At 39.9% G+C, this 25,510-nt stretch overlaps 2 protein-coding genes across 19 annotated transcripts in view; both read right to left on the reverse strand.

The window, feature by feature from the left end:
• The window catches only part of LOC133475049 (potassium channel subfamily T member 1-like), an 80,969-nt gene extending 77,545 nt beyond the window's left edge, over nt 1–3,424 (reverse strand). For 4 of the 14 annotated variants that reach the window (XM_061767368.1, XM_061767379.1, XM_061767377.1 and 1 more), the window contains exon 1: nt 3,110–3,421. In XM_061767368.1, the coding sequence (XP_061623352.1) occupies nt 3,110–3,176 (67 nt within the window). In that variant the 5' untranslated portion in view covers nt 3,177–3,421. Of the gene's footprint in view, nt 1–632; nt 1,190–3,109 lie in introns of those variants that run through there. The other 10 variants (XM_061767363.1, XM_061767372.1, XM_061767369.1 and 7 more) reach the window with 6 other exon arrangements.
• A 13-nt stretch (nt 3,425–3,437) lies between these two features.
• The window catches only part of si:ch73-29c22.1 (kelch-like protein 20), a 41,172-nt gene continuing 19,099 nt past the window's right edge, over nt 3,438–25,510 (reverse strand). For 2 of the 5 annotated variants that reach the window (XM_061767384.1, XM_061767385.1), the window contains 7 exons: nt 13,074–13,228; nt 12,042–12,225; nt 9,264–9,407; nt 8,897–9,030; nt 6,988–7,199; nt 6,778–6,884; nt 3,438–5,788 (listed from right to left, as the gene is read on the reverse strand). In XM_061767384.1, coding sequence (XP_061623368.1) covers nt 5,731–5,788; nt 6,778–6,884; nt 6,988–7,199; nt 8,897–9,030; nt 9,264–9,407; nt 12,042–12,225; nt 13,074–13,197 — 963 coding nt within the window. In that variant the 5' untranslated portion in view covers nt 13,198–13,228 and the 3' untranslated portion in view covers nt 3,438–5,730. Of the gene's footprint in view, nt 5,789–6,777; nt 6,885–6,987; nt 7,200–8,896; nt 9,031–9,263; nt 9,408–12,041; nt 12,226–13,073; nt 13,229–13,892; nt 14,019–15,626; nt 15,760–25,510 lie in introns of those variants that run through there. The other 3 variants (XM_061767387.1, XM_061767383.1, XM_061767382.1) reach the window with 3 other exon arrangements.

A 25,510-nucleotide genomic window follows, 5' to 3' on the forward strand; every position in this document is an offset into this window, starting at 1 on the left:
GCAGTATGGGACTGTACAATCAGCTGATTTGGCGCAGTTCTCTGGGGCAGTGGTCTTCAATCTTTTTTTCACCATGAAACAGTTTCACGTAAAGACCCATCCATTTCCAACACCGCTTATCCTGGTTAGGGTCGCGGGGCGCTGGAGCCTATCCCAGCTGACTTCGGGCGAAAGGCAGACTACACCCTGAACTGGTCGTTTGCAAATGTCACTACTACTTGAGCCCTGTCCACCTCTCTGGTTCCTGCGCCCAAAACGCTAAATGCTTAGTACGCAAATGCGCAGTTACACACTTGAATCTGGGGACTTTCAGTGCACATGCGCACCTGCGCACCACTTATGTGCACCCCTCTCTATAAATCAATGCAATTTGACACTATAAAATTTTTTAATAAAATCACCTGGGACCCTGAGTCGAAGTTTGGAAAACCCTGATTCAGAATAATTTTTACAGTGATTTATTACTCCCACAGTTCTACCATAACTTAGCACAGAGTTCAGAATAGCATAAATTGAATAACTACATCTGGAAATACAAAACTGCCTCCTCAACTTTGTATCATTATGACAATAACACTATTAAAGAACATCTGTTAAACAAAGTAACATGTCAAAGTTCTTTCTCCATTTACCTGCCTGCGTCCCCGTCCCTAATCGCGGTCCCATCATCGTAAACTTGCTCTCCAGCGTTGCTTGCGTGGCATTGGGTCTGCCCCACCACCTTTTACATGACAAAGCCGTGCCATCCCCCCCCTAAATAAACGTTGTCGAGAATGCACGGACTCGAGGTCACGAAGGTCCGACGGAGTTTTCGTGACGTGAACGCAGCACGTCTCGGTCAAGCTAGCCGTCCGCTTGTAGCCGTCATTCGTCCGAGGTGGCTTCGAAGGTGTGTTGTGGCATCCCCAAAAAAGTAGTCCGTCTTCTTCAGCTCTGATTGGTTGACGCGCTATTTCGAAAAGATTTACAGCACACCTGACGACTTATTTGAATATCAATCCGCCAGCCCAACCCTTCACGCCGTTGCGGATTGACTCGCGTGTCCCTTAGCAACAACTTTGTTAGCTACTTGACGAACTACATTACCCCGCTTCGCCTCTTCAATTCACTCGAATTCCACCCCGTTTTGTCCCTTAACAAGCTCCCGCACCAAACGACGCCTCTTATTGTCGACTAGCTAAACACAGGCTGGCGAGAAAATGCTGTTGTCAGCCTCAGCATCTTTTCCTCTGGAGGGTACCAGATGAGGAAGAGGCGGAGGGTGGAGGGAGGAAGGCTCTCATGCCTCAACCTGGAGGCACCTACGGGCGCCACGCCATCTACCGACCGAGCAGGGAGCTAATTTTGTGGAGGGAAAGTTGTCATTAAAGGGCTATTTCGGTCAGTAAATACACTCATCACTCACTGTGTCGTGATTGTGCAAAGAAAATAAATGCAAGTCATCTCCCCTCACCTATGAGAATGCTTACAAATTAAGGGCGAAAAAAAACATGCAAAAACATCTATATCACTATAAAGTGCATGATTCGGTGTCTTCATCAGAATGACTTAGTCATCATGAAAATGTTGCAGATTCTGAGGTCTTATTTTAAGTGACCAAACATTTGTCTCTTAAAATGTGTTTCCTTAATTTTATTAAAAAAAAATTTCATTCGATGCAGGATGCATGTCCCACAAACTGCTCTGCTAACTACAGTGTGTATGTGGTTAAATGATATGAAATCACTTTTATTGTGATTTGTTCAAACTAGCAACGTGACAAGATTTCTCCCAAAAAATGACAGTCTGTCAAAATGCTTGGAATGGATATTTCAAGCTGAGTACAACGCACCAAGAATTTTGAAAATCAGTTGATAGATTCTACTGAAATTTTGTTTTTGTACGGGATAAAAAGGACCTTTTTGGGGAATGCTTTTGTGTGGTAACGGCTATAGAAAATCTGTTTAATTTTTTTTTTTTTTAAATCGCCTTCTAGTTAGAGTAAAGGAGTAGAACTTGATTATGTCTCAACTAGCTCCTCAAAATTTTCATTTTGTCTGCTCCTCAGGGAACGCCTTCTCCGCTTCGCTGACCAGTTTCAGTTCAAAATATCCACCAACAGGCTCGTACAGGCCAAAATTCCGAGGGGTTCTCCAAGTCGAAATTACCATGATTTTTCAAACTGTCACATGCCCTAGAAAGTCCACTTAAATAGCGCAAATGGAACATTATTCATAAAAAGAAGAATAGTGTGGCCCATACAATAGGTACTTCAGTAATAGTAATTTTAAAAAATGTGTTAATGTATTCGTTACAGAGGATTTTAGAGGCATTTGAAGTGTTCATCCCATGTGTTTTTTTAAAAAGAACATTCCACAAAGATGGTGGCCACTTGTCACGAAAACGAATCGTTTTGATCATATATATTCTATTTTCATAATCATATTGAACATTTTGCATTTTGTCTCTGCCACCCTGTAACCAAGCTGACATGTTTTGCTGTTCGTGTGTACATTGTCTACTTCCATCTAATTTATTACACACACAAAAGTGTGGGAGCTTGACCAATGTGCATTTCTAACAGCATAGCATCTGCTTATTACAGTAAAGATGAAGATCAATTGAAAATCTCAACTCATCTTGTGGTGTTGACTCAATAATACCACATGTGGTTAACAATGATCCTTCATACCTTCCACAATGGAACAATAGCAGACAAAAAATAAAAATTAAAAATACCATTGCCAGCATGTACTGTTTATGAGTGGTTAACTCGACTGCTTCACAGTTTTTAGGTTCAAATGTGATCTTTCCTGTGCGGAGCTTACATGTTCTCCCCAAGCTTGAGTTGGTTTCCTCCGTGTACTTCACATGCCCAAAACATACATGTTAAGTTTACTGAAAACTTTAAAATTTCCATAGGTGTGAAAGTGAGTGATTGTTTGTCAATATGTGCCCTGCAATTGACCTGCCTCTTGCCCAAAGGCTGATGGGATACGCTCCAGCTCACCAGCGACCATAATGAAGACTAGCTTTGTAGAAAAAGGATGGATGGACAAACATGCAAACTCCATCTAGGGAACTTCTAAAGACAGTAAGCACCCAGAGTAATTTCCCATTTCCTACATACCTGGAGCTGGTCTGTCCTCCACCATCTGTCTCACAATGGACCCTCTCAAGTTGAAGAAAACATTCATTCTGCACACACCAAGGAGGATTGGAGCTAGATGGCCAACATCTCCAGGAAAGCTGTTTGCGGCTCGGTGTGCGTATTCCTTTTGCTCAGCCAGCCTCACCACGTTTCAGCCCATTATCCTCGAGGGGAAAGAGCACTCGGAGCGTCATCGTTTTTAAAGCCCACACAGCCACTTATGGTGTGGCATAAAGCTGGCGCATCTCACTCACTCTCTCGCCTCACTCTGGGAGCTTGATTTCCTCCAGATTTGACCGAAACTTGATCTGTATAAGCTTTGTCTTTATTTTTCCACATGGAAAACTGTGAATTGTGTCATAAATATCATAGACAAGCACTAATGAAAGACTCACATTGCAGTATGATTGTATTACACTGTATTACAGTATAATATAATAATACACTTTCATAATATTCTGTTTCATTCAAAAACATGTTTTACTCCAAACTTTGCATGTACGGAAATTTTGTGATCATGACATGTCTTGTACACATACAAAAGATCACAAACTCCATCGGGACAGTGGTCACTTTCAATTACATCCCCTCCCCATAAGAAATAATGGGAGTAGAAATAATCTTTCCAGGGTCAAACAATCATACAACACCATACACATTTAAAAATAGGTTAACCAATGTAATATTAATACACTAAACCCTCATTTATTACTTACTCACGTTCGTGCATAAATTCTCACTCATTTAACTTTAATGTTGATTGCGAGGCAGAATAAAAGCCTTGATGCTCGATAAACTGAGCTCCAGTAAGGTACGCCGACGTTACACTGTTTTTTGTTTTATGATTTTACTGTACAGTAGTCCCTTGTTTATCATGGGGGTTACATTCCAGAACCGCCCATGAAAGACAAAAATCCGCAAAGTAACAAACATAGATCTACTTTATTATGTGTATATATTTTAACGCTTTATGCATAAGACCAATACAAAATATGCGTGTGAGGTGCAGGTACTATTATTCTCCACTTGGGGTCACCATCCTCACATTCCACACTGGAGTATCTGTGACAGGCCTGGCCTGTTGAGTGTCGTGGGAGTCAAAGAATGAGAGTTTAGAGTTGCGTGGCTGTTCACGGGCTAAAATATGTAAAATATGTGCCTTGGCTCAATAAAGGTTGGGAATTACTGGTGTAGATGAACCGCTATATATGTAAGTGTACGCCATTTCCATTTACCAATAAAGCAATTGAAAGTGCACGGATGGCTGTGTCGATCTTTGACCACCTTATTACAATTAGTTCTAACGGCTTCTAGGGCTATATTACATTATGTTTACTTAACTGTACACATGCAGTTGTGTAACCAGTTCTGCTTTGCAGTAGACACATTGCACCTGTGTGAAATGATCTCTAATGTCCCTGTCTTTTACCCATTCTTCCCTTATGGCTGTTATTGCTACGTGAGTCTGTAATAACATAGTCCGTGTGGACAAACTATCCTAGCAAAATCAGCAGAAAGTCCGTGATATAAAATTAGATATGTACAATTTAAAAAATCTGAGATATAGTGAAAAAAGTGCAAAAAGTGAACCGGAATATGGTGAGGGATGACTGTACTATGCTTTATTTTGCTGAAATCTCCACAGTGGGGCTAGTAAAGTATTAGACCAGCGATTATCAAAGTGCTACTGGGGCTCCCTGTGATGGTATGTGAAAGAATCATTGCATAAGTAAAGTCCAGTTGTCTTTAACTTTTCAGGACTGTGGACCCCCAGAATAGAGACTGCGTCCAACCGCAAACAGTGAAAATCTGTAAATAATTGAAGCCCATTATAATTGAACTGAGAAATAAAAAACAAATTCCCCCCCAAATTATTCAATAAGCTGTGATATACCACCAATAAGTGTTTTCCACAAAAAATGGGGGGTTCGGTGCCTCCATAAAAAAAATAATTTAAACAAAAAAAAATAAAATAATCTGTGAGTAGGTGAATCCTCAGGTGCCGAACCTCTAGTATGCAGGGATCCACTGTGTATATTTCGCAAAATGTGACCCTAATGAAGATAAAAGGTATAGAAGATTGATGGATGGTGTTTGTACCATTGTAAATTGAGGACCCCCTGTCCTTCCTATTAAGACAGTGGGTGTTTTTTTTTTTTGGGGGGTCACTGTTTTCTCTTCTTAACATTAGTTAACTTCTTTATAAACTCCTTCCTAAACTCTATTTCCATTATTTCCTGTTGGAAATATCGCTTGAATTTATTGTACATGAGAGGTTACACAATCAACACAACGCTTAGTAATCTCCTCTTATTGTGTATGGATGCATAGACTACCTCTAAAAGATCTATTGATGACAAAAATAGCAGTAAGGTAACCTTTCAGCCTATAATGTACTTCAATTCAATGCGTGGAGTTGTTTTGTACCAGCGGTTTACTAATGCTCATTTTTGAGTGAACTGTTCAATTATTCAGTCATTATGCTGCCAGGGCTTGAAGCTTATCACAGCATGTCCTGAAGCGTGGCACGGGCATCCATTAGCCTATCTTCTCTCTATCAGTTCTGTCCCGCCCTTGTAATAACACTACATTGTTGGGTCTCAGTAAAGCACAGCCACTCTGCCTCCTGGATGCTTGCTCTTCATACTTCCAAAGTGTCTAAAAACAGACAAGAGAAGGGAAACCGTCAGACAGCGACGCACTCAGATGCGAGATGCAGCCTCAAGGCTTATATAGAAGCCTCGAATGAATCATCAAGTTACTCTGTCTTGACACGAGTCTCTGTCCATTTTTATTTAAATGTCATTGAAAGTAGCGGCAAATTTAGCCGCATCACAGTGCAAGTATTTGATAGAGTTATCTGTCAACATTTGACATACAGTAAAAGTGTATATTTCTAACAATTTGTTCCTTTATGCCAAATTGTATGTGATGTCCTTGTATGATACAGTATCATTCATCTATTTCTGCTCCCCACCTTGCATCTCTTCTACAGAGGGCGACTCCACACAGGGGCGCAAATTTCACATAGCATTTTTAAAATGTTTTGGATGTGCGTTGCCCTCCCCCTGCAATGCTGCCACTGTGCGGCCAGCCGTACATAATACACAGCCCAGAAACCACCACTACCTGTCACAATTGACATTTTAATGCATTTACAGCCTCTGGATGGCTGTGTACTCAGTAAACCTAACAATAAGAATTACTCGAAGTGAATGTAGTTGGTTCGTTAAAGAACATACTCAATATTCACTGCTTTTCAAAAATTCAGTTTTGATTGACACCATCAGAGTGTTTTTTAATTTTATTAAACATTTTTATTTTATTGAAATGTATTTAAAATCTTTCACTTATTTATAAATATTCCAGTTTTCTATAATCATTAAAAATCACAACTTAAAATGTTTTAACTTCCCACTCATGGTTCTTTTCCAATTAGGTTTTATTTTATAACCCTCCCTCCCTTTTTAATGTTTTGTTTATTCATGTAGCGCGTCCTTGCTCTCTTCATCTTCAATGGTCCTTTTGAAATACCCTTTCCCCCCCTGAAGGTATAAAGTAATGAAAACACATCTGATCAACAACATTTTGGGCACACTAAATGGAATGAATGTGCAAGGTTGTTAATGATAAGCTTCTCCTCTTACCTCCATGTGTTGCTTTCACTATTGTAAACTTCTATTGTTTTCAAATCCGAGACTCCATCAGTGCCCCCCACAGCCAGCAAAGCACCGTTGAACACGACAAGAGACACCTGAAACAGAACCATGTAGTTTTATACACTAAGTCACCTGTTAAGCAAAATGTTACTAACATTTCAGAGGGCCCGACCTCAACTCCCACATACGTCTACTCACATTGTCCCTCTTGCTTCTCATGCGTTTGACAGGAGTCCACCTTGTGGTGTCCGGGTCGAGGCGCTCCACTGAGCACAGACTCAAACCGAGATCATCTCTGCCCCCAGCCACGTAGATGTGTCCCAGGTACACTGCGCAGCCTGCGTTCTCTCTGGGGGTCGACATGTGGGCACATATCGACCAGGTGCCGTCTTCAGGGTTGTATTTCTCCACTGTGGGACATTAACGAGTAGCAGAAGGCTCCATTTACTATTTAGTACACTGCTACACATGCATTCTACAATACAATTATCCAGCTACTGTACCTAAAGTGTCCTCATAAGCCCTATAATATAGCTTCATCTTTAAATGAGTCCAAATAATTAGTAGTATAGTGAAAAATGCAGACCTTGAACTTGACCAAAATAAGTTGTGGGAATTTCACAAGCATGCACTTCTCACAGACGGAAATAGTCAAAACGGTTGACAGCACGACATAACCGTTGTTTATCTTTGGTAAGGTCAGACTGTATTCATGTGTGTGTGTGTTTGTGTATGAGAGAGACTATGCGTGTGTGTGTGAGTGTGTGGTCATGTCCAATCGACTTAAAAGTAAGCAGATTTAAAGTACTAAATAACATTGCGGAAGTCATAATTCATGTTTTGGGCTTTTGTTGTTGATTCAACAAACCTGTGTAAATGGTGGCTGTTTTTAAAGACTAAAACAAGTGGGGAAAAAAATCCTCAAGTCATGTTTTACACGTTCCACTACTGGAGTAAGGGGTTGCTTTTGGCCTAAATTAAGAAAACAACTTAATATTTACAAGTTATGTAGGTACCGGTATTTATCCATCCATTTTCTATAGCGCTTGTCCTCATTAGTGTTGTTGGTGAGCTTGAGCCTATCCCATCTGACTTTGGGCTACATGCAGGGTACAACAACCATTCACACAGGGGCAATATGTAGAGCCCTATTTTTGTGACCAGCATAAATCCAACGTGGCAGGCAGCGCAACTGTGGGCCAGTGGCAGGTTAGACCGGTATTGGTAATTTCACCCTGGTGGATCCGAGATTGGGCGGGCTGCGCTGTTTCCAACCGACTTCATTCAACGGCAATCAAAGCGGCTCCTGTCATTCCCTTTAAATGTGACGCATCTGACAGTCTCGACGGAGACATCTCTGTATGAACGAGGAAAATGCTTAATCGCAGCGATCCGTGCGCGACTGGAGCATCGTCACTGCTCTTGGGTAGTGTGGCAACAGATAATGTGAGGGGTACCCTTATTAAATACAGAATGAGCCTTATGTGCCGGTGCCTTATGCTTGTACAAAAATCAGGACATGCCAGCATCCTGTACCATCGACGAAAAGGTACTCTAGACCTCTCGCCTGTGAAGCAGATTTTCTAATCACGACTCCACAAGTATAGAGTGGTAACTGTGAGGCTGAACGGAATATGTTCAGAGACTGTTTGTTTGAATTTCGAGCAATTTTCCCATAGGAAATAACAGCAAGGGTCAAACTGTCTCTTAATAATAAAACCTTTATTAAATGCGATGTTTTAAGTATCATATAACCTCCTTAACTCCAAAAAGGTAATTCCGAATTGTACAACTTCAGGGGAATTCGAATTCGTTGTAGGAGTAAAGAGCAATTAGGTTTGTGTTTGTTTTGTTTCCTTGCTACAGGGCTCCCTCCAATGCTGTGAAGTACTGTCTACTTTTAAGACAATAATAAATAGATATTGACAACTACAAATATGCATTTTTTAACTGAGAAAACCTTTTCCAAAATATGTCAGCGCCATTAAGTCACTGAAAAGCACTTTTTGTGCTTAATATCATGGCCGAATTTGTAGTATGAACAGTAATTCACTCGGTTTCTGTTTTGCTCATTACAATCAATTAAACCATCATAATGCCTGAGTACCTGAGTTGAGGGCCAAGACTCCATCATTGCCTCCAATCACATACAAGTGGTCACCCAACACAGCAGCCACAGTTCTGGTACGTCTTGTCAGCATGGGCGCCTGCTTGCTCCATGCATTCATCTTTGGATCGTACCTGCAGAAACCAAACAAAGAATAACAACACCTATTTAACACCTACTTTGTTAGTCATCAGCATATGTGCTTTGGTGTCTTCAACTCTGTTATATAAGATGCTTTTAAGGAACGTCAGAAAAAACATTCTGACAACAACTCCAACCACAAAGCATACAAGACAGTGTTTCAATATCATTTACCACAGTGTTCAATAATGCTTTGAGCTTTAGTATAGAAAGACTGCCGCAGTACCTCTCCACAGTATTTATGGCTGCAATACCATCGTGTCCTCCAATAGCGTACAAGTATCCGTCCATGGTCACCACGCACACTCCACTGCGGGGGCTGCTCAAGGGTGCTACATCCGTACTCCAGCTGTCTGTGTCTGGGTCGTACCTGCCACAGTGGGGGGTCCGGGTGTCAGAGTGTGCGAATGAAGGCAAAATAAAGTGCTCCATTCCAATTACTCTTCCAACAATAATGTTGTAAACAACGCGTGCGGAATTCATTATAGACGTTACAACTGACAATGGACATTATTATTTAGGCCAATTTTTTCTTGTCAGATCTCATATTTGTGCAGACACTTGTTGCCAGGCAGAATATTTAACGCACACTCAATCGCGTCCAATGAAAAAATTGCCTGATGCTACTCACACTCACTTGGCTGTTTAAATGGGAAACAAAGGGACAATGGTGCTGTGTTGAACAAGTCAAACAGGCATTATGGAAATGACTCCCAAAACGGCATAATGCAGATGACAAGACATTTAATCATACATTATAACTTTGCAACTAAAAGACTACTCTGTATAAAATATAGTATAAAATCAGAATCTGGGAGACACTACTTTCCTATGCTGAGCCCCACTTCCATGACTTCCAATTTTAGATGGAGAATCTGCAACTGAGCTATTGGTAGTGTCAAAGATCACATAGCTGACGCTTTGCTGTTTTTGCCATTCCATAGACTTGGCTCAGCTCTACTTGGCCTTGAATGGTGTGGTTTTGGGAAACAGCAGAAAACCACAACGGGCTAAATTCATTAGCCTGAACAAGACAGGACAAAAAAAAAAAAAACAATGGAGTTACAAGGAGGGTCTCATTCATGCATTTGCATATCGGCCTGTGGCTGTTGGCCACAGACTGAGGCCAGCCAAGAAACGGACCAGTGCAGCAGAGTGGAGACTATGGAGTACTGTATAATACTGCAGCGTTCAGCACTAAGACACAGCAACAGGGTAAGCTATTGATACCAAATATAAGTAGCAAAGTAAAGTACAGATTGGTGAAAATTTAATTCAAATACAAAGTATTTGTGGTCTGTTACATTATAAGGCTTACCATATGTGTCCTCAAATGTTACAATGACGCAGCAATGACAAGCCTGCTCAACCAATGAGTGACCAACAGTGATTGACAGTATGCGTGCATATGGTATCCGCTTGGCATGCTTGGCTCACCTGCTACTAGGAATAGTACCTTGAGGTACCTGAGCGATTTTGCCAATGATACAGTTTCAATAGCATGTACCGAGCTAAGTAGTGGGAAAAGGGAACTTTTGTGTAATTGATATGAGATCGATTCCTACGCACCACTTCATCTACTATCACCCTGTGACTGCTGGCAAGTTGTCCGCCCTTCGTCCCAAGTTAATTGAACTGATAGGCTCCAGAAAACGTTACACACTTGACCCTCTTCTTCATTACACTTCTACTCAATTGGTGTTTTGGGTTGTGAGAGGGACAAATACAAGCCTTTAAAATCCCACAACAACACTGTAACCAGCCTTCGGGGATTGCCTACACTCGATGGAAGGCTGGAGTGGATGTTTCCCTCCTCTGGCTCATCATTAAGGCTCATTTTGTCAAGAAGTTGCCTCTCTGTGGGGACTGGAGAGTAGCCAACTGCTTCAAGCTAGTGTGAGAGCCAAGCATATAGTGTACGTGTGTGCGTGTCCTTGCGCAAATGTCCCAAATGACTCATGTTGTCTGCAAGGCCACCAATAAAATCTGCCTTAATGCTGACCTCTGCTGTTCAGTGACATGTCCAGCAATACACGTCTGAAATTGAGGTGCATTGAACTGAACTCAACAATTAGACCCTTTTGTCTGTGGTGACGAAGGAAAACAATATGAAGAGGTAGTGATTAAGGGGTATGCTTAAAACATATGCATACTTGAAAGTCACTTTATCGATACCGTATATTCTATCCTATAAAATGTGTCTTTTGCTTCATCTACCAAGGCTCATATCAAACTAGAGATAGACAGATGTGAGAATATCAATTATTATCATAATGTACACCAAAGATATGTTTTCATCACAATTTGTATGTTTTGTATAAGTTATCAGGATTACACACAAACTACTTAAACTATTGGTTTTTTTTTTTTCTTTCAAAATTTCCCGTGAATTCTCAATAAATAAGGCATGAACTGTAACGGCAGACTATTTATATACTATTAGTCAACTTTGAGAAATGGGAACAATGGTGCAGATTCAGAAAAAGGTGTTGAGCCGTGATAGAAGGTATAATTAAATTTAAGTGAATAATGCATAGATCTTAATACAAAACTCAGCCATATGAAGGAGGTGGATAGCTACAAAATGTAGGTTATTTTATTATTGCTAACTTTTGTCATGCTTGTGCAACATGTGGATGAGACCCACCATAAACCCAAACATTAGATGTCTACATTTGAGAACAATTGAACAATTAATCAATTCTGATGGTGTGGAATTGACAGTATATTATTAATAATGAATGTCTTGAAGCAAACTTCAAATGTACCAATTGCCGCATTAAAGGTTGTTATTGTATCTTATCTTATCATTTCTGAACCAATTAAGGCGACAATTTGACGGAATTGAAAAAGGAGTTCAGAACATTCAAACAAATTCTCCCATCACATTAATAATATTATATAAGATATTTATAAATCTTAATTGACCATTAATTCTACCCAAAGTTGAAATGTATCCCTATTTATATATAAAGAGGAACGCTCCCACCACACAGCAACTCACCTCTCCACATTACTGCAACATCGGATGTTGTCTTCCCCACCCACTGTGTACATCTTGTCGTCCAGGGTGCCCACGGCCACTTTGCCCCGCTGCTTGACCATGCGAGCTGCTGTCTTCCACTCATTATACTCAGGACAGAATTGCTCGACCAGACAGGAGGGGTCGTCCTTGGTCCATCCGCCCACTGTGAAAAGAAAACCGCAAATGGTCCTTTACATTTGTCATTAAGGCTACGCCGTCCTGGCCTGACCTACCAAATATAGGAATAATTAATCTCACAAAACAAACTGGTGTGAATGAGGGTGTGTCCTTGGAGATGCGCCTGGCCAAGTGACAATTTTGAGGCAGAAAGTCAGTCTAAACTTATGCCTGCTCAGACCACGTCTAACTGCCAGCTGGTCTAATGCGATTTTGATGATTATGGATTTGGACACAGACAGACACTGAGCTCCACGGGCATACAGTATATAAATCGCCAGCGGTTATCAACAGCTCATTAAGCATACCTGCTCAAATTCCCTGCTGCCACATCATGTCAGAGAAGTTACAATGCTCCACTCATGCACAGATTGCTGCGAGTACGCATCGTCGTCCTCTTCTGCACAGAGATGTCGCCGTCAAGAATGTCACTTGCACCACATTTAAAGGGAATGAGACGAGCCGATTTGATTGGCGGCGAAGGAAGTCGGCTGTAAACACACTCACAGTGGCGCAGCCTGCTCACTATTTGATCCGCCGGGCTGCCCTCATCCACAAAATAACGAACACATCCTCTGATGCACAGCTGCACCACCCACTGCACCGGATTTACGCAATTTGCTTTGTTTTTATTAAGGTCTATGATGGCGTAGTCTGGCACAATGTGTCGCCAGGGTCTCTCATAGAGATGAAGTTGAATGTCTCCCTCAATATAGACAGCTGGCGCCATCATGGCGACATGAACACCTACTGAACGTTCTCCTATACGTCTGTGGCTGTCTGGATTCAATATTATCTTACACAAGCCGTTCCACTACGTGAGCAGACACTGACCCATAAACATCATGTCAGTGACGACATCTTTGGGGGGATGTTTGCTCTGTCGGGTGCTACTGCAGTCGGACGTCGACATGCGGCGGTGGGGGGCGGAGCTCCCTTTGTTGTCCTCAACTACCATGTGCTGAGGCTGTGAATCCTCAACGGATGCCCTGCAAAGACAAAAATAAAGATATAAATACATAAAGCACCCATATGGAGGTGCTGGACACTTCATATACAGTACCTGTACAATGCAATGAGGGCTAATGGAAGAGTTGTGTTTTATGAAGATAATAATGCTCAGTTATGGTCGCTGTACAGAGTATATATATATATATATATATATATATATATATATATATATATATATAGTTTTTAAAAACAGAGCATTATTATCTCTGCAAAGGAACAATTCATGGTATACTGTAGCTCTTGCTTTGGCTCTCATTAGATTGTGTTTATGTTGTGCCAATTCATATTTAGGGACTTGGCTTGAAGATTTAATTTTTAAAAAGAAAAGCTGTAAATTATAATTCTAGATTAAAAATCAAATAACTTTCTCAGTGCTAAGCAGGCGATAACTGTTTGCCAACCAATTAACTCCATGGGTCATTGCAGTTCGATGAAAAACTATTAACACTTTTTTTTATTTTTATCTGAAAAAAAATTTCATGTGTTTCAGATTTAAAAAAAAAAGACTATGACAGTACATGCTTTTAATTAGACAGGAACAACGAGCTGCCTGTAGAAATGCAGTGACCTCAAAATAAGAATTTGTTTTCTATTCTATTGATATACAGTAATAGCAGTTGATCACAAAGTAGAGCCCCTTACCCTTGGTTATTGCACACGCCCATGTTTTATCTCCTTAATATGTATCTTAGCGTTTCTACCTGCACCGGGGCCGCCTGTAGTCTGCCATTAAACAACCAGCCCCTCCACTTTTGTACTCTTAGCAACCTCGGTCACTTCAAGGAGAAATTTCACCCTTCCTTATAAACTGTGCCCACCCACCCCGCTTAACGATGCAACCCCCCCCGAGTGATTCACCCCCCATCACTGTATGTAGCTTGAAACCCAAGACTCCTCTGAAACATTTTATCTGTCATCTGTCACGCTGGCGAAATTGTTGACAGGCTCTCACTTTAAGATGAGACTGCATCAGTTGTTACTTTGACGCTGGCATGTGTTTAGACCTGGAGTGGGTCACATGCCCTTTGAAGGTCTTGTTTAGGTTAGGTTATACAAAGTTTCATGCGAAGGAATATCAGGAGTAGACTGAAATGAGAAGAAAACTACAAATCACAGAATTACAAGAATAGCGTTGTAATTTTATGAGAAATTGTACACACACGTAACGAAAATGGTACGACCATCAAGTATCAGCCCATCATGGCAGGTCAGTCAGTATAAGGTGAACTCACTTTATTTGTGTAGGGTAGCGAAAATATAAGAGTATTTTTATACCCCCTTTTAAAAGGTTTATACTTTTAACGACTATTGCCTTTAGAGCCCACAAGTTGGGGGCTGTTGACTAATTTTGTCTTAGTGATGCGCCTCAACTCACTTCGACATCAAGATACCACAAGGTGGCGCCAAAGCAATACTGTTATTGCTTTGGTCTGAGTGGCAAAAACAGCAAATAGGTGAGTTTTTCTGAAAATATCTTTGCATATTTGTTCTGTCCAAATAGTTTTTTCTTCCCAAGTTATGCGATGAATATCATCAGATCATGTACTGCAGACTTAGAAAGATACCCTTCACATGCAGCCCCATAGATGGAACCGATTTTTGCAGCAACACCTTGCAGCATTAGGTGGAAGAATAACGACACATGGCATTAACGCCTGCCTGCCAGATTAATTATGTCATCCGTAGATACCTACCTCCTGCATAATGCTGAATTTTGACATTTGAAGCGTTACAAAAAAATCTTACAGTGCACCGAAATGTAAAGGGTTCTTCAGTGGACCATGCTGCAACCACAAAATAATTACCCAAACTTGGAAAAAACATGCATGCACATATATTCTCACTGGTGGAGGGGACGATTGAGGAAAATTTGAACCTCACTCACAAATTTTACATTGAGGGATGCAGTTAAAGGTCTGTGATATGATGAAATAAAATAAACTAAATTCTTCCTCAGACTTCCTAGTTCTTAGAGTTGGATCTCTCCGTCAGTCATGGATGAATGACAGCAATGACAACTGAGTCACACTGAAGGCGTAAAAAAAAAAAAAAAAAAAAAAAAAGGGAAGCTTATAATGTCATTTTTATAAATTGTGCAAAATGACCTCACATCACCGATCTATTTTATTGACTCATTTTGCGAGAATACTTTATCATTTTCGTTAAAAGCATTTTCTCAACTGTTAATTTAGTCTGGGGCCAAGAGTCTGGTTACCCAAGTCCGTCCATCTGTCACCTTGGTCATGTCTCCGAAGTTCAAAATGACTCATTTCCTGGCTTATTCCATTTAAATAAATGCATAGCCTTTATCTTCAACATGCCACAGAAGCAACCAATGTGTGTAAAGTAACCAAACAACCCCCAAGTAAAACTGACCAGAATGCACCAGGCGAAGCGAAGATAGATCCCTCTGATTATCTAGCTAGAAGTGGCCGAGATTTCCCCGGAGGCCCGCTAAGATGATCCACGTTTGCCCTCCCAGAATACACACCAAAACACTTTGGCTGGCAGCTTTCATTTGGTCACTTTATGAACTTGGCAGCTTTTACGCTCCCGCCCGGAGGCATTCAGTTGTAAAAGCCGTAATTTTCATGAGGTCAAGGGGTTTATTGAAGCCTGGGAGGGTGACAAAAAAAGACTGCTGCTTCACATCAGGTGAATTTGTTTATCAACACTCACTGATGCAGAAAAATTTAAACAGTAAAATAACATATCTGTTGTCCTCCACTTAGTCAAATATCGTTTGTTTCTTACACCCAAAAATATAACTTGATCTTTTTTTAAAGAAGCAGTATACTGTACATTTAAAGCACACATGGAGATCAAGGCAAGCTGTTGATCATGCACAGGAGCTAGTGTGAAGTAGCTGATAGATATTTTACATGAACAGGTGGATGCTCCATTTTTATCCCTGCAACTGCCTCACGAAGTCATCATGGTAGATGATGCCATCTCATAATCAAGCTGACAAGCCATCTACCAACCTAAATGCTCCTGACATTGTACAATTTGGAATCTTACCCAGTTTTTGAGGAAAAACATACCTCTAAAATAGCAAATGATTTTTACCCAAGTACCAAGTTTAACGAATATTAACAAGATTACCTCTGTGTCTTTTGGTTTTTCTTTGGCTTGGGCCTTATTCAAAAGAAGACACAGACACAATTAGGGCCGTTAAGAGAAGAAGAATGTAAGAAGAGAAGAAAATAAACAAAAACTACATGAAGAAATGAGCAAAACACTACCATGCACATCACAGCGCTACCACACGTATCACAGAATTAAAGGTGAGTGTTGTTACACGGGTTAAGTTTTTTTTTTTTTACACTTGCAAGTCAATTGAAAAAGTAAAAGAAAGCAAGTTGTAACTTCAGTGGCATATGTAGTAGCACTTATTGTTATTATCTATTAATCTAAATCTACCATATCTCTACTCATTGCAAAGTTTTTTTTCCTGGTCAGCTGGTTTGATACTATTGGTCAACAATGTTTTTTTTTTGTTTTTTTGTTTTAAATTGCATTTACGTTACAATTACACTTTAAAAACGTTACATACCGGTAAGTGAGTTAACAGTTTTATGATGGCAACAGTTTAATCCTGAAAATAATGCTATTCCTTAATGTATAATATACAGTATTTGAAATTATTATAGGGTATACATCTAAATGTTCCTCCTCCTGGAACAGATTGTGTCCAAGGGTCCTCCGTAATGTGAAATCTTGTCAGGTAAACGTTAATGTAATGGTCTTTGTATTACCGATGGTGACCGTCAGTGACACATTTTATAAGTGTGACTTAAATGGCTGCCATCCATTAACGTGAAAGTTCATTCTTGGAGCGCTTGTTATGTGTTAAAAATGGAAGACCTCCCAGTAAGTCATGAATGCTGGATCTTTTTATATGTGTGTTAATGCATGAGAGGTTGTTAACATTTAGTTGGGGTGAAGGGAAAGTCCTTACGTTGGGACAAGAAAATGTTTTTAAGACTCTCTTTTGTTATATCCATCTCAAAAAGCTCAGCCCTCATCACTCCCGAGAGGAAGCAGTGATGTTGTGCCCCTTACAGTAAGGTCTTCATGTGAATGAATTTTGGAATGTCTCGCATACCAGGGAGCTGCCAGCGGGCTGGTCAGCCAATGAAACGCTAAACTTCCTACAGCTGTCTCCCGGGCATGCTCGCCACATGGATTTCATAATAAAAAAGCATGGCGCCATCGTAAGTGATCTTCAACTTTAACTTGTCATGAAGAACTTATTCCCCGGAATGTGTCAGGTGGTGGCGGACCGCAAATGCTGCTTTAGTATTTTTGGTTGCTGGGGGATTTTGGCAGGCCCGTTTTGGACGGGAGGGAACTAGGAAGACAATAAAGTTGACTTAAAGAACCCCTACATTAAAAGTTTATTAATATTAAGTTTATTGAAAATAAAATGTTGACGCTTATTCATTCAGTGAATGTATAGTGGTCTCTTGAGATATAAGTGAACCGACTTAGAATTTTATAAAAGTTCAGCAGTTTTTGCTTTGACTTACAGCAAATTGAGATATGAGTGCTGTATAGTGGCAGTCAACTCAACCCAGCTCACTTCACAACAAGCAGCAGTTTGGCTGATACTAAGCAAATATTTTTAAAAAGAGTGTTTAAGCTGTTTAATTCCACTCCTAGTTAAAGTTTATTCTCAAACTAAACAAAACAGAGAGAATTACACATTGTGTAATTTTGAAAAATGACCCAACTTTGCTATGAATAGCATCAATTTGACCATGTTGTAATACCTTAAGTAAATGGTATTTGAACACAAACGGTGCAGCAACAATATAGACAGAAAATATAACAATACTCACATGCATATATTCTTTATCCTCTGTGAAAAATGACTAATATTATTGCAGATTACCGAGTCCTTATAGCCAATTCATATCTGTGTCTGCGCGTCCGCAGGTTGCGTGTTGGTCCGTCTGACATAAATATTATCGTGAACCCCTGTGCACAACCCTGACCCCTCGGTGGTCAACCACACGCATCCAATTTTTGTGACCGCGTGAAGTGAATTTATATGAAGCGTACCGACCACGCATGCACCAGCACAATGAAAAACAATAACATCGGCGCCTGCTTCGCCTTGTGGGAAGAGATCTGCCCATATCGCCATCTTTATATTTCAAATTTTAAGAAACATAAAGATAGCCAGATGGCTCGAAAGCCCTGACATCGACTATCCCAAACATTATAAGAAACACAGGAGCTGTTTGCGCTTTTAGGCGACAGGATTTGGATTATTCATGTGCATGCACGCAGCGAGTGTGGTGGACTTGCATGTGTGGAACGCGTACCGACTTGAACCCCAAAATTTAGTATGAATGAAACCACGTTCGAAGCAAGGCGGAAAGTATGAAGTGGCCTTTACAGTAGTTGAGTGAAACGCTTCTTCCTTGTGACTGTCTTATACTGCTGCACAGTGGCCAAGTCATGCACAGCAGAAACAACAGCAATGAATTAATCATGATGCACAAACTGTTTAATTCTTTAGGTTCTGTTTAATTGTTGTGATGTCATGTTTTTATAAAGTGAAATATTATTGGGTACTTTTTTGCTTGTTAAAATTTGCATTACAAAATTGGTTGTTGTTTTTCTTGGGGGGGAGCTGCAATGGATTAGTGGCATTTCTGTTCAATTCAATTGGGAAATATTACTTGAGATAAAAGTGCTTTCAATTGTGAGTGAAGTCACAGAATGAAATACACGCGTATCTTAAGGCACCACTGCATTAGTTTTGCAAACGGTGAACTGGAAATATTCACAACACGGAATAGCAGCACATTGAAGAGGCCAGACACAGTCATTGACACTACTGAATAATTGAAAGACCTTAATGTAGAAAAAAGGACCAAAACAACAGGAAAAACAATGTTCCACAAAAAAAGATCCAAGCAATGCAATATTTTTTCTACCACTGTAAATGTGACAATGTGCACGGCTGTCTATATCACAGTGTTGCTTCATCGTGAGATCCCGTGTGCAAATCAAAGATATTAATGTAGATGGCCTTTAACAACCTTTTATGACACCCACACACCATGCACTGCACATTTGAAAGGTAAGGAAAGTGCTGATGGATACATTCTCAAATGTAAACTGTGAGAAGAATCAACACAGAAGAAGACGTGACCAATGACGAGTGGTGTCATTGTAAATCCCACAGACAACACAAACCCTTTGGGATTCATTCTAAAACTTCTCAATTCAACTATAATGTAGTTGTAATGTAGCATTGCTGGATTCTTTTCCTAGCCTTGTCATTAACACGTGTTGCTAGGCAGAATTTATAGGGCTCAGACATAACTAACCCAAAGGCCATAGCCAAAAAAGATACAGTATACCAAGCCCACATAGCATAGTGCCCCTGGATAAAGAGCCATATAGTATATAAGATATAAAAAATAATAAACAAAATATCCTTGTAATTTTGAGTCAGCTGAGATGAAGTTAGTAGTTGTGCGACTCACATTGCAAGTGAGAGCTTTTACGATTGCAAAGTTTATCAGTTTTTCAGTTTATTTTTGAAAGGGGACAATGCAATTTCATAAAACACATGAAGTACACATGGTTTAAAAAGCCAGAATTAGCCAAAAGGCTAGTTTTCATCTGTAGTCCCCTGGCCATGATGTAAAAAAGCAGTAAAATACATCTACAAGACAATATAATACAGGATACATAATCAAACTATACTATTAAGAGAGAATAAAACCATAATGTCACTTGACCGATGCTGTAGTAAACGAAAAGTGCTGCCGTTGACACAAAAAACTCAATTAAGAGTGAAGTGATATTGAGGTCAAGTTAAAGAAAAAGGAACCCAGGCACTGTAATATTGCAAGTTCTCTGCCTTCACTTGATTAATGATTTTGACAGATGATCCAGGATGAACACAAAACACATTATACCTTTTATCACTAGGCCTATGCATTATTCCCTTTTGGTATCGCATTTAATATGATTTAGTCTTAACAAATGTATTCCCCCTCCAAATAAAAGCTGAATGAAGAACCTAATGTCATACAGTTGGAGCATCTCTTAATGTAGGTCAATGTGATTAAATGACACCACAAGCCTAAAATGTCCATCCATTTTCTACATTACTTACCAGTCAGGGGCTGGAGCCTATTCCAGCTGACGTATGGAAGTCTACACCATGTATCAGTGGCCACTAAATCACAGGGTGATTGTAAAGAACGTAGAGTATTTAGTGGGGATTGGTCCCAGTGCCAATGACTCATTTGTCTTAAATGTTTTTAAACAAAAATTCTGGGAGGTATTTGGGGTACAGGATCATTACCAGTTCCATTTTGGGACAAAATAGAAGTTTTCGATTTCCCCGAGAAACCTCGCTCCAACGAGAAAGTTTTCTTGGTCTCACAAGAAAACTTTCTTGTTGGGATGAGAAATTTTCTCTTCCTACTGCTCTAGTCATTTGATGAAAGTTTACTTTCATCGTCACCTTATCTTCTTTTAGTTAGTCGATTACACTGTCATATATATTCCTTGTTTTAAGGAACGAGAGCAAGTTCTCTTCTGCTGCCATTCTCTCAGCTGACATAGACTGGAAACAAGTTGTAAATAAGCTACGGTTCCCAGGAAGCTACGGCTCCCCGAATGCAGGAAGCTACCGCTAGCAGCGCTCACAGGTAGACGTTTCTCGTCCTAATGAGTGAACAAGAAACCCCCCCCCCCCAAAAAAAAATGTTTTAAATGAAAAACCTGAAACATTTTTTTATATATATTAACAAATAGTGGGTGACATGGTGGAGAATTGTTCCCACAGCCGCCTCACAGTTTTGAGGTTGGGGATTTGAATCCGAGCTCTGGCCTTTTTGTCAGGAGTTTTCTCCAGGTACTCCGGCTACCTTCCACGCTAAACTACTTTATTTTAATGTTTTCATGAACGGTGGTATTTGGAGAGTTAAATATTTATTTAGGTACTTGGTGTAAAAAGTTTATCGGACAAGCAACCACATTGACATAGCGTTGACGTAACCATAATACAGGTAGTGACGTAAAACAACAATTTGTATATAAGTCGGAACACAGGAAAGTCTATCATTATCCTACGCTGACGCAGGAGTCAATTCATAATCACTGATCAGTACATAGTTGTGTGAAATCCGATTCTAGGCCATACATTGAAGCAATGAAATGAGGAACAATAACTGATGGCAACTGAGCGTGCCATCTCGCCCGGCGTGATGACGTAGTTTTACATTTGTAACCTCAAAATATGTATGTCTAAACTGTATTTTTCACTGTAGTGGAAAATAATTAGATTGATAAAACAAATGATGTTACAGCAGAAACATAAAGTCTTGTAGGTATTGCAAGGGTGTAAATTGTCTCGGATACATCTTTTTTTTTTTAAAAGTGCCCAATGACGTTTACAACTAATGTATTCCACCAGCAATCTGTGAAGAACTACATTAGAACTCTTCAAATTTCCACAGCCGTTTACAGGAATTTACTAAATTGAAGGTTGGCTCTTAATAGGTAACTTAAATACAGTTGTGGAAAATATTTTTGATTATAATCTTGATTTAAACAACTATATTTCATGGAAGTTAACAAAAATGTAGAGGCTAGGCTTGAGAATTGTTAGGGAAGATGTTTTTTAATTAGCCTTTTGAAAGGTACGTCACAGGCGTTATAGGAACGGAACGCCGTCGAGGACCCCCTGCACTCTTAAAAGCATTTTATGAAACTTGATATTAATATCACTGTGCAGAATAATACAAAACATTCGTCAATTACTTTATTTTTTTTGGTCCAGTAACTTACTGTATTAATAATACTATAATTATGGGTTTTCCAGATGTACAATCATGCATTGCCACAGTGGATTAGTTTCTTGGCCACCCAGAGGGAAGAAGGGTAGAGGTCGACTGTCAGCAAAATGACTATTAATGTGACAAAAATTTAATGTGACATAGTGCCACACAGGAAATACTTACTGACAAGTGCGTGTGTGTGTGTGTGTGTGTGTGTGTGTGTGTGTGTGTGAGCCAATGATTAATTACTTAAAATTGATGTGAAATGACTGTTGCTTTGTCCATCTGCCACTTTCCAGCTCTCACAAAATTTACTGTACATTAATGCTCTCATATTATGTTTTCATACTTTTGGAAATAAATTCATTTAACCATGAACTGGAAGGTAATTGACTAAAGTATGTGTGACTGGTGGTTCCATGCATGCCATCTTGGTCCAGAATTTGGGTAAAACAACAGATATAGTTTGAGGTGGACATTGGACACAATGAGTGGTATGAATGTATCCACAGTATCACTATTTTACCAATAAAGGTTTGACTGCCCTGATAAAGCTCATCAGTACAGTACGGCATTGGTGCTTGGTAGCACATTGGTGCGATGAACTGCTCGGTCTTCTTGCACCCTCTAGTGCCGGAATCAAATCCAACACTCCATTTGTGTCCATGTTACCCGGTAACTTCCTGTGTGTGTGTGTCTGTGTGTGTATACGTGTGTGTTTAATTCAAATTCTTATACTGTAATTTTGCACCAAAGTAAACATAAAATTCACACCCAAGCCTGATTATCTCCAGACCTGTTCGATCAACAAATCACTTAAATAGAACCTGTTTGACAAACTCAAGTCAGCCATAACATCTCAAAAAGCTGCAACAAAATGCTACGATCCCAAAAAATTTAAGACGAGAACAGACATAAAGTAATTGACATCTCTCAGTCTGGAAAGGGTTAAAAATATTTAGGACTCCGGTAAACCATGGTGAGGGCTATTATTCTCAAATGGAAAAAAAAAAACATGGAACAGTGGTGAACCCCCCCCCAGGAGTGACCAGCCTACAAAAATGTCCCCAAGAGCATAGCAATGAGTGACGACTCATCCAGGAGGTCACAAAGGAACCCAGGAAAGCATCTAAGGAACTGCAGGCCTCACTTGTCTTAGTTCAGGTCAGTCTGCATGATTCTACAATAAAGAAGCGAATGGGCAAAATGGCAAAAGAACATTAAGAATCATCTTACGCATCATCTTAAAAAAAAAAAAAAGATTATTATTTTTTTTTTGGAAGATTTTAGGGATCTTTTTGGAAGGTGTGTGTCTCGTTACACATGGCATAAATGTAACAAAGCATTTCAGAAAAAGAACATCATACAGTCACTGTTTGACATAACCGTCAAACATGGCAATGGTAGTGTGATTCTCTTCTGCTGCATTTCTCCTTCACAACCTGGATGACTTGCTGTGATTGAATACTGAAGGAGAATGTTCAGCTATCAGTTCATAACCTCAAGCTGAAGTGCACTTGGGTTCTGCAGTAGAACAACAATCCAAAACATACTAGCAAGGCAATTTCTGAATGGATTAAAAAAATCTAATAAAATTAAGGCTTTGCCGTGACCTAGTCAAGGTTTGGATCCATTAAAAACTCTATTCATGCTCGAAACCCCTCCATTGTTGCTGAATTAAAACAATTCTGCAAGGAAGAGTAGGCCAAAATACCTCCAGAGATGTGAAAGACTCAAGGGAAAATGGTGTCGAATAATGTTGTTCTACCAGGGGCATAAAGCTCTTGAAAACTGAGCTCCTAGGGTTATTAGGACATACAAACCCCGTCCACCACAATTGAGTGACGGCTCAAGAAAAACAATATGTATATGTGTGTATTTTAAAATACTTCTCCCTTTAAACTTCAGCTTTCCATACGCCAGGCAGTGTGTCTCATGGGAAGGAATCTACTGCGACCCCTAGTGGTACCAGTCAATGAAAAGGTAATTACAGTTATTTATTTTCCCTGAGAGCAAAAAAAATGTGTTTACTAGAGCTGAGACACATATCTGAGGTATTTTTACTGCATCTCTGTTTCCAGTATTTGAGTTAGCTTACTGGCTACATGAAGGTGGCAAATATAGAGTCAAAATATTAGAATCAGATCTCTGAATGATCATGTTATTACATACAGTATTATGACATGACAGTTCCAGTCAAAATTGACCATTATACATAAAGGCGAAATAATGTATTTATTTTATCTCATGAGACTGTCCAGAGGTGCAAGTAAAGTATACACGGGGCAACAGCACAACAGTACCAGGTGAAGGTTAAAGGTCAGGGTTGATCAAATGAGGAGGTGTCAGCTTCTCGGGTGTCACTTGGTGAAAAACGAGAGAAGCCTAAGTATCGCATCACGACGTGGGACAACCTGACAAGACAACAGGTAGGATCTCTGTCCAGTTTTTTTGCTTTTTAATGGATAACAGATTAAAGAGGTGCTGAAACTCTCTTATGGAGTGTTCTTGTGTAGTAATAAAAAAAAAAGGCTACTTGGACCTACTATCAAAAATGATGCTACTGAGTTTGATGATGAGATGTAAAGCTTAAACGTAGATCCGAATTACAAAATAATGATAGTATGTTAAGTCATGCTTGATTGCCGGCAATAAGGAAACATGTTTCACAGATTGAGCTGCCTTCATTTACTCTACCACGTCTGCTCCAAAACACATAATTACCGCTGGATCTTACCCAGTCACTGAAATGTGTAACAACACTGATACTGAGGAGAAAATGGGTTTCAGGGAATGATGGCAACCTTCATTGACTGCAAAGGAAATTATGACTTATCCCGCTTTTCCTGCCATCTATTGGCCATCTGAAGTGCACTCATGCATTCAGTTGACACTAATCTCTGTAAGATGACTCGTATTGTAGAGGCAATCAGCCAAGCAGATGACAGCGATTGGGTAACATTGTAATTCACCAGCGGGCCTCTGTTGGAAACAATGGAGGTGTGTTGGTATGTGGTGGGGTGTGGGTGGTGGGGGGTTGGGGAGAAAAAAAAAAAAAAAAAAAATCAAAGATCATATTAACCTCCTTTCCTCGGGCTACAATTCATTTTCTTCTTATTATCATGTTTGAGTGAGAGGCAGTCTCTCTCGTCATCTGAGCAACACAGACTCAAATATGAGGAGGTCACAGTTCAGTCTCAGAATTGTGTGCATGTTTATACATTAAATTGTGTCACCTCTGTCTAGTTTCAGCACAGTTTCTTCTTGCTAATCAGATATTAACCTAAATCTACATTTTTGATGGTCTACCAACAGAAGGAGTGAAGTGGAAAAAGTCTCTACAATCTACTTTTTTTTTCTGAGTAGTGACTCAATTTCGGTGACATCAATGGTGGAAAAAGTTTTGAAATGATTTATTTTGGTCTCATTTTTTGTAAATCCAAA

Source organism: Phyllopteryx taeniolatus, chromosome 3 (assembly GCF_024500385.1).
Source record: "Phyllopteryx taeniolatus isolate TA_2022b chromosome 3, UOR_Ptae_1.2, whole genome shotgun sequence".
NCBI lineage: Eukaryota > Metazoa > Chordata > Actinopteri > Syngnathiformes > Syngnathidae > Phyllopteryx > Phyllopteryx taeniolatus.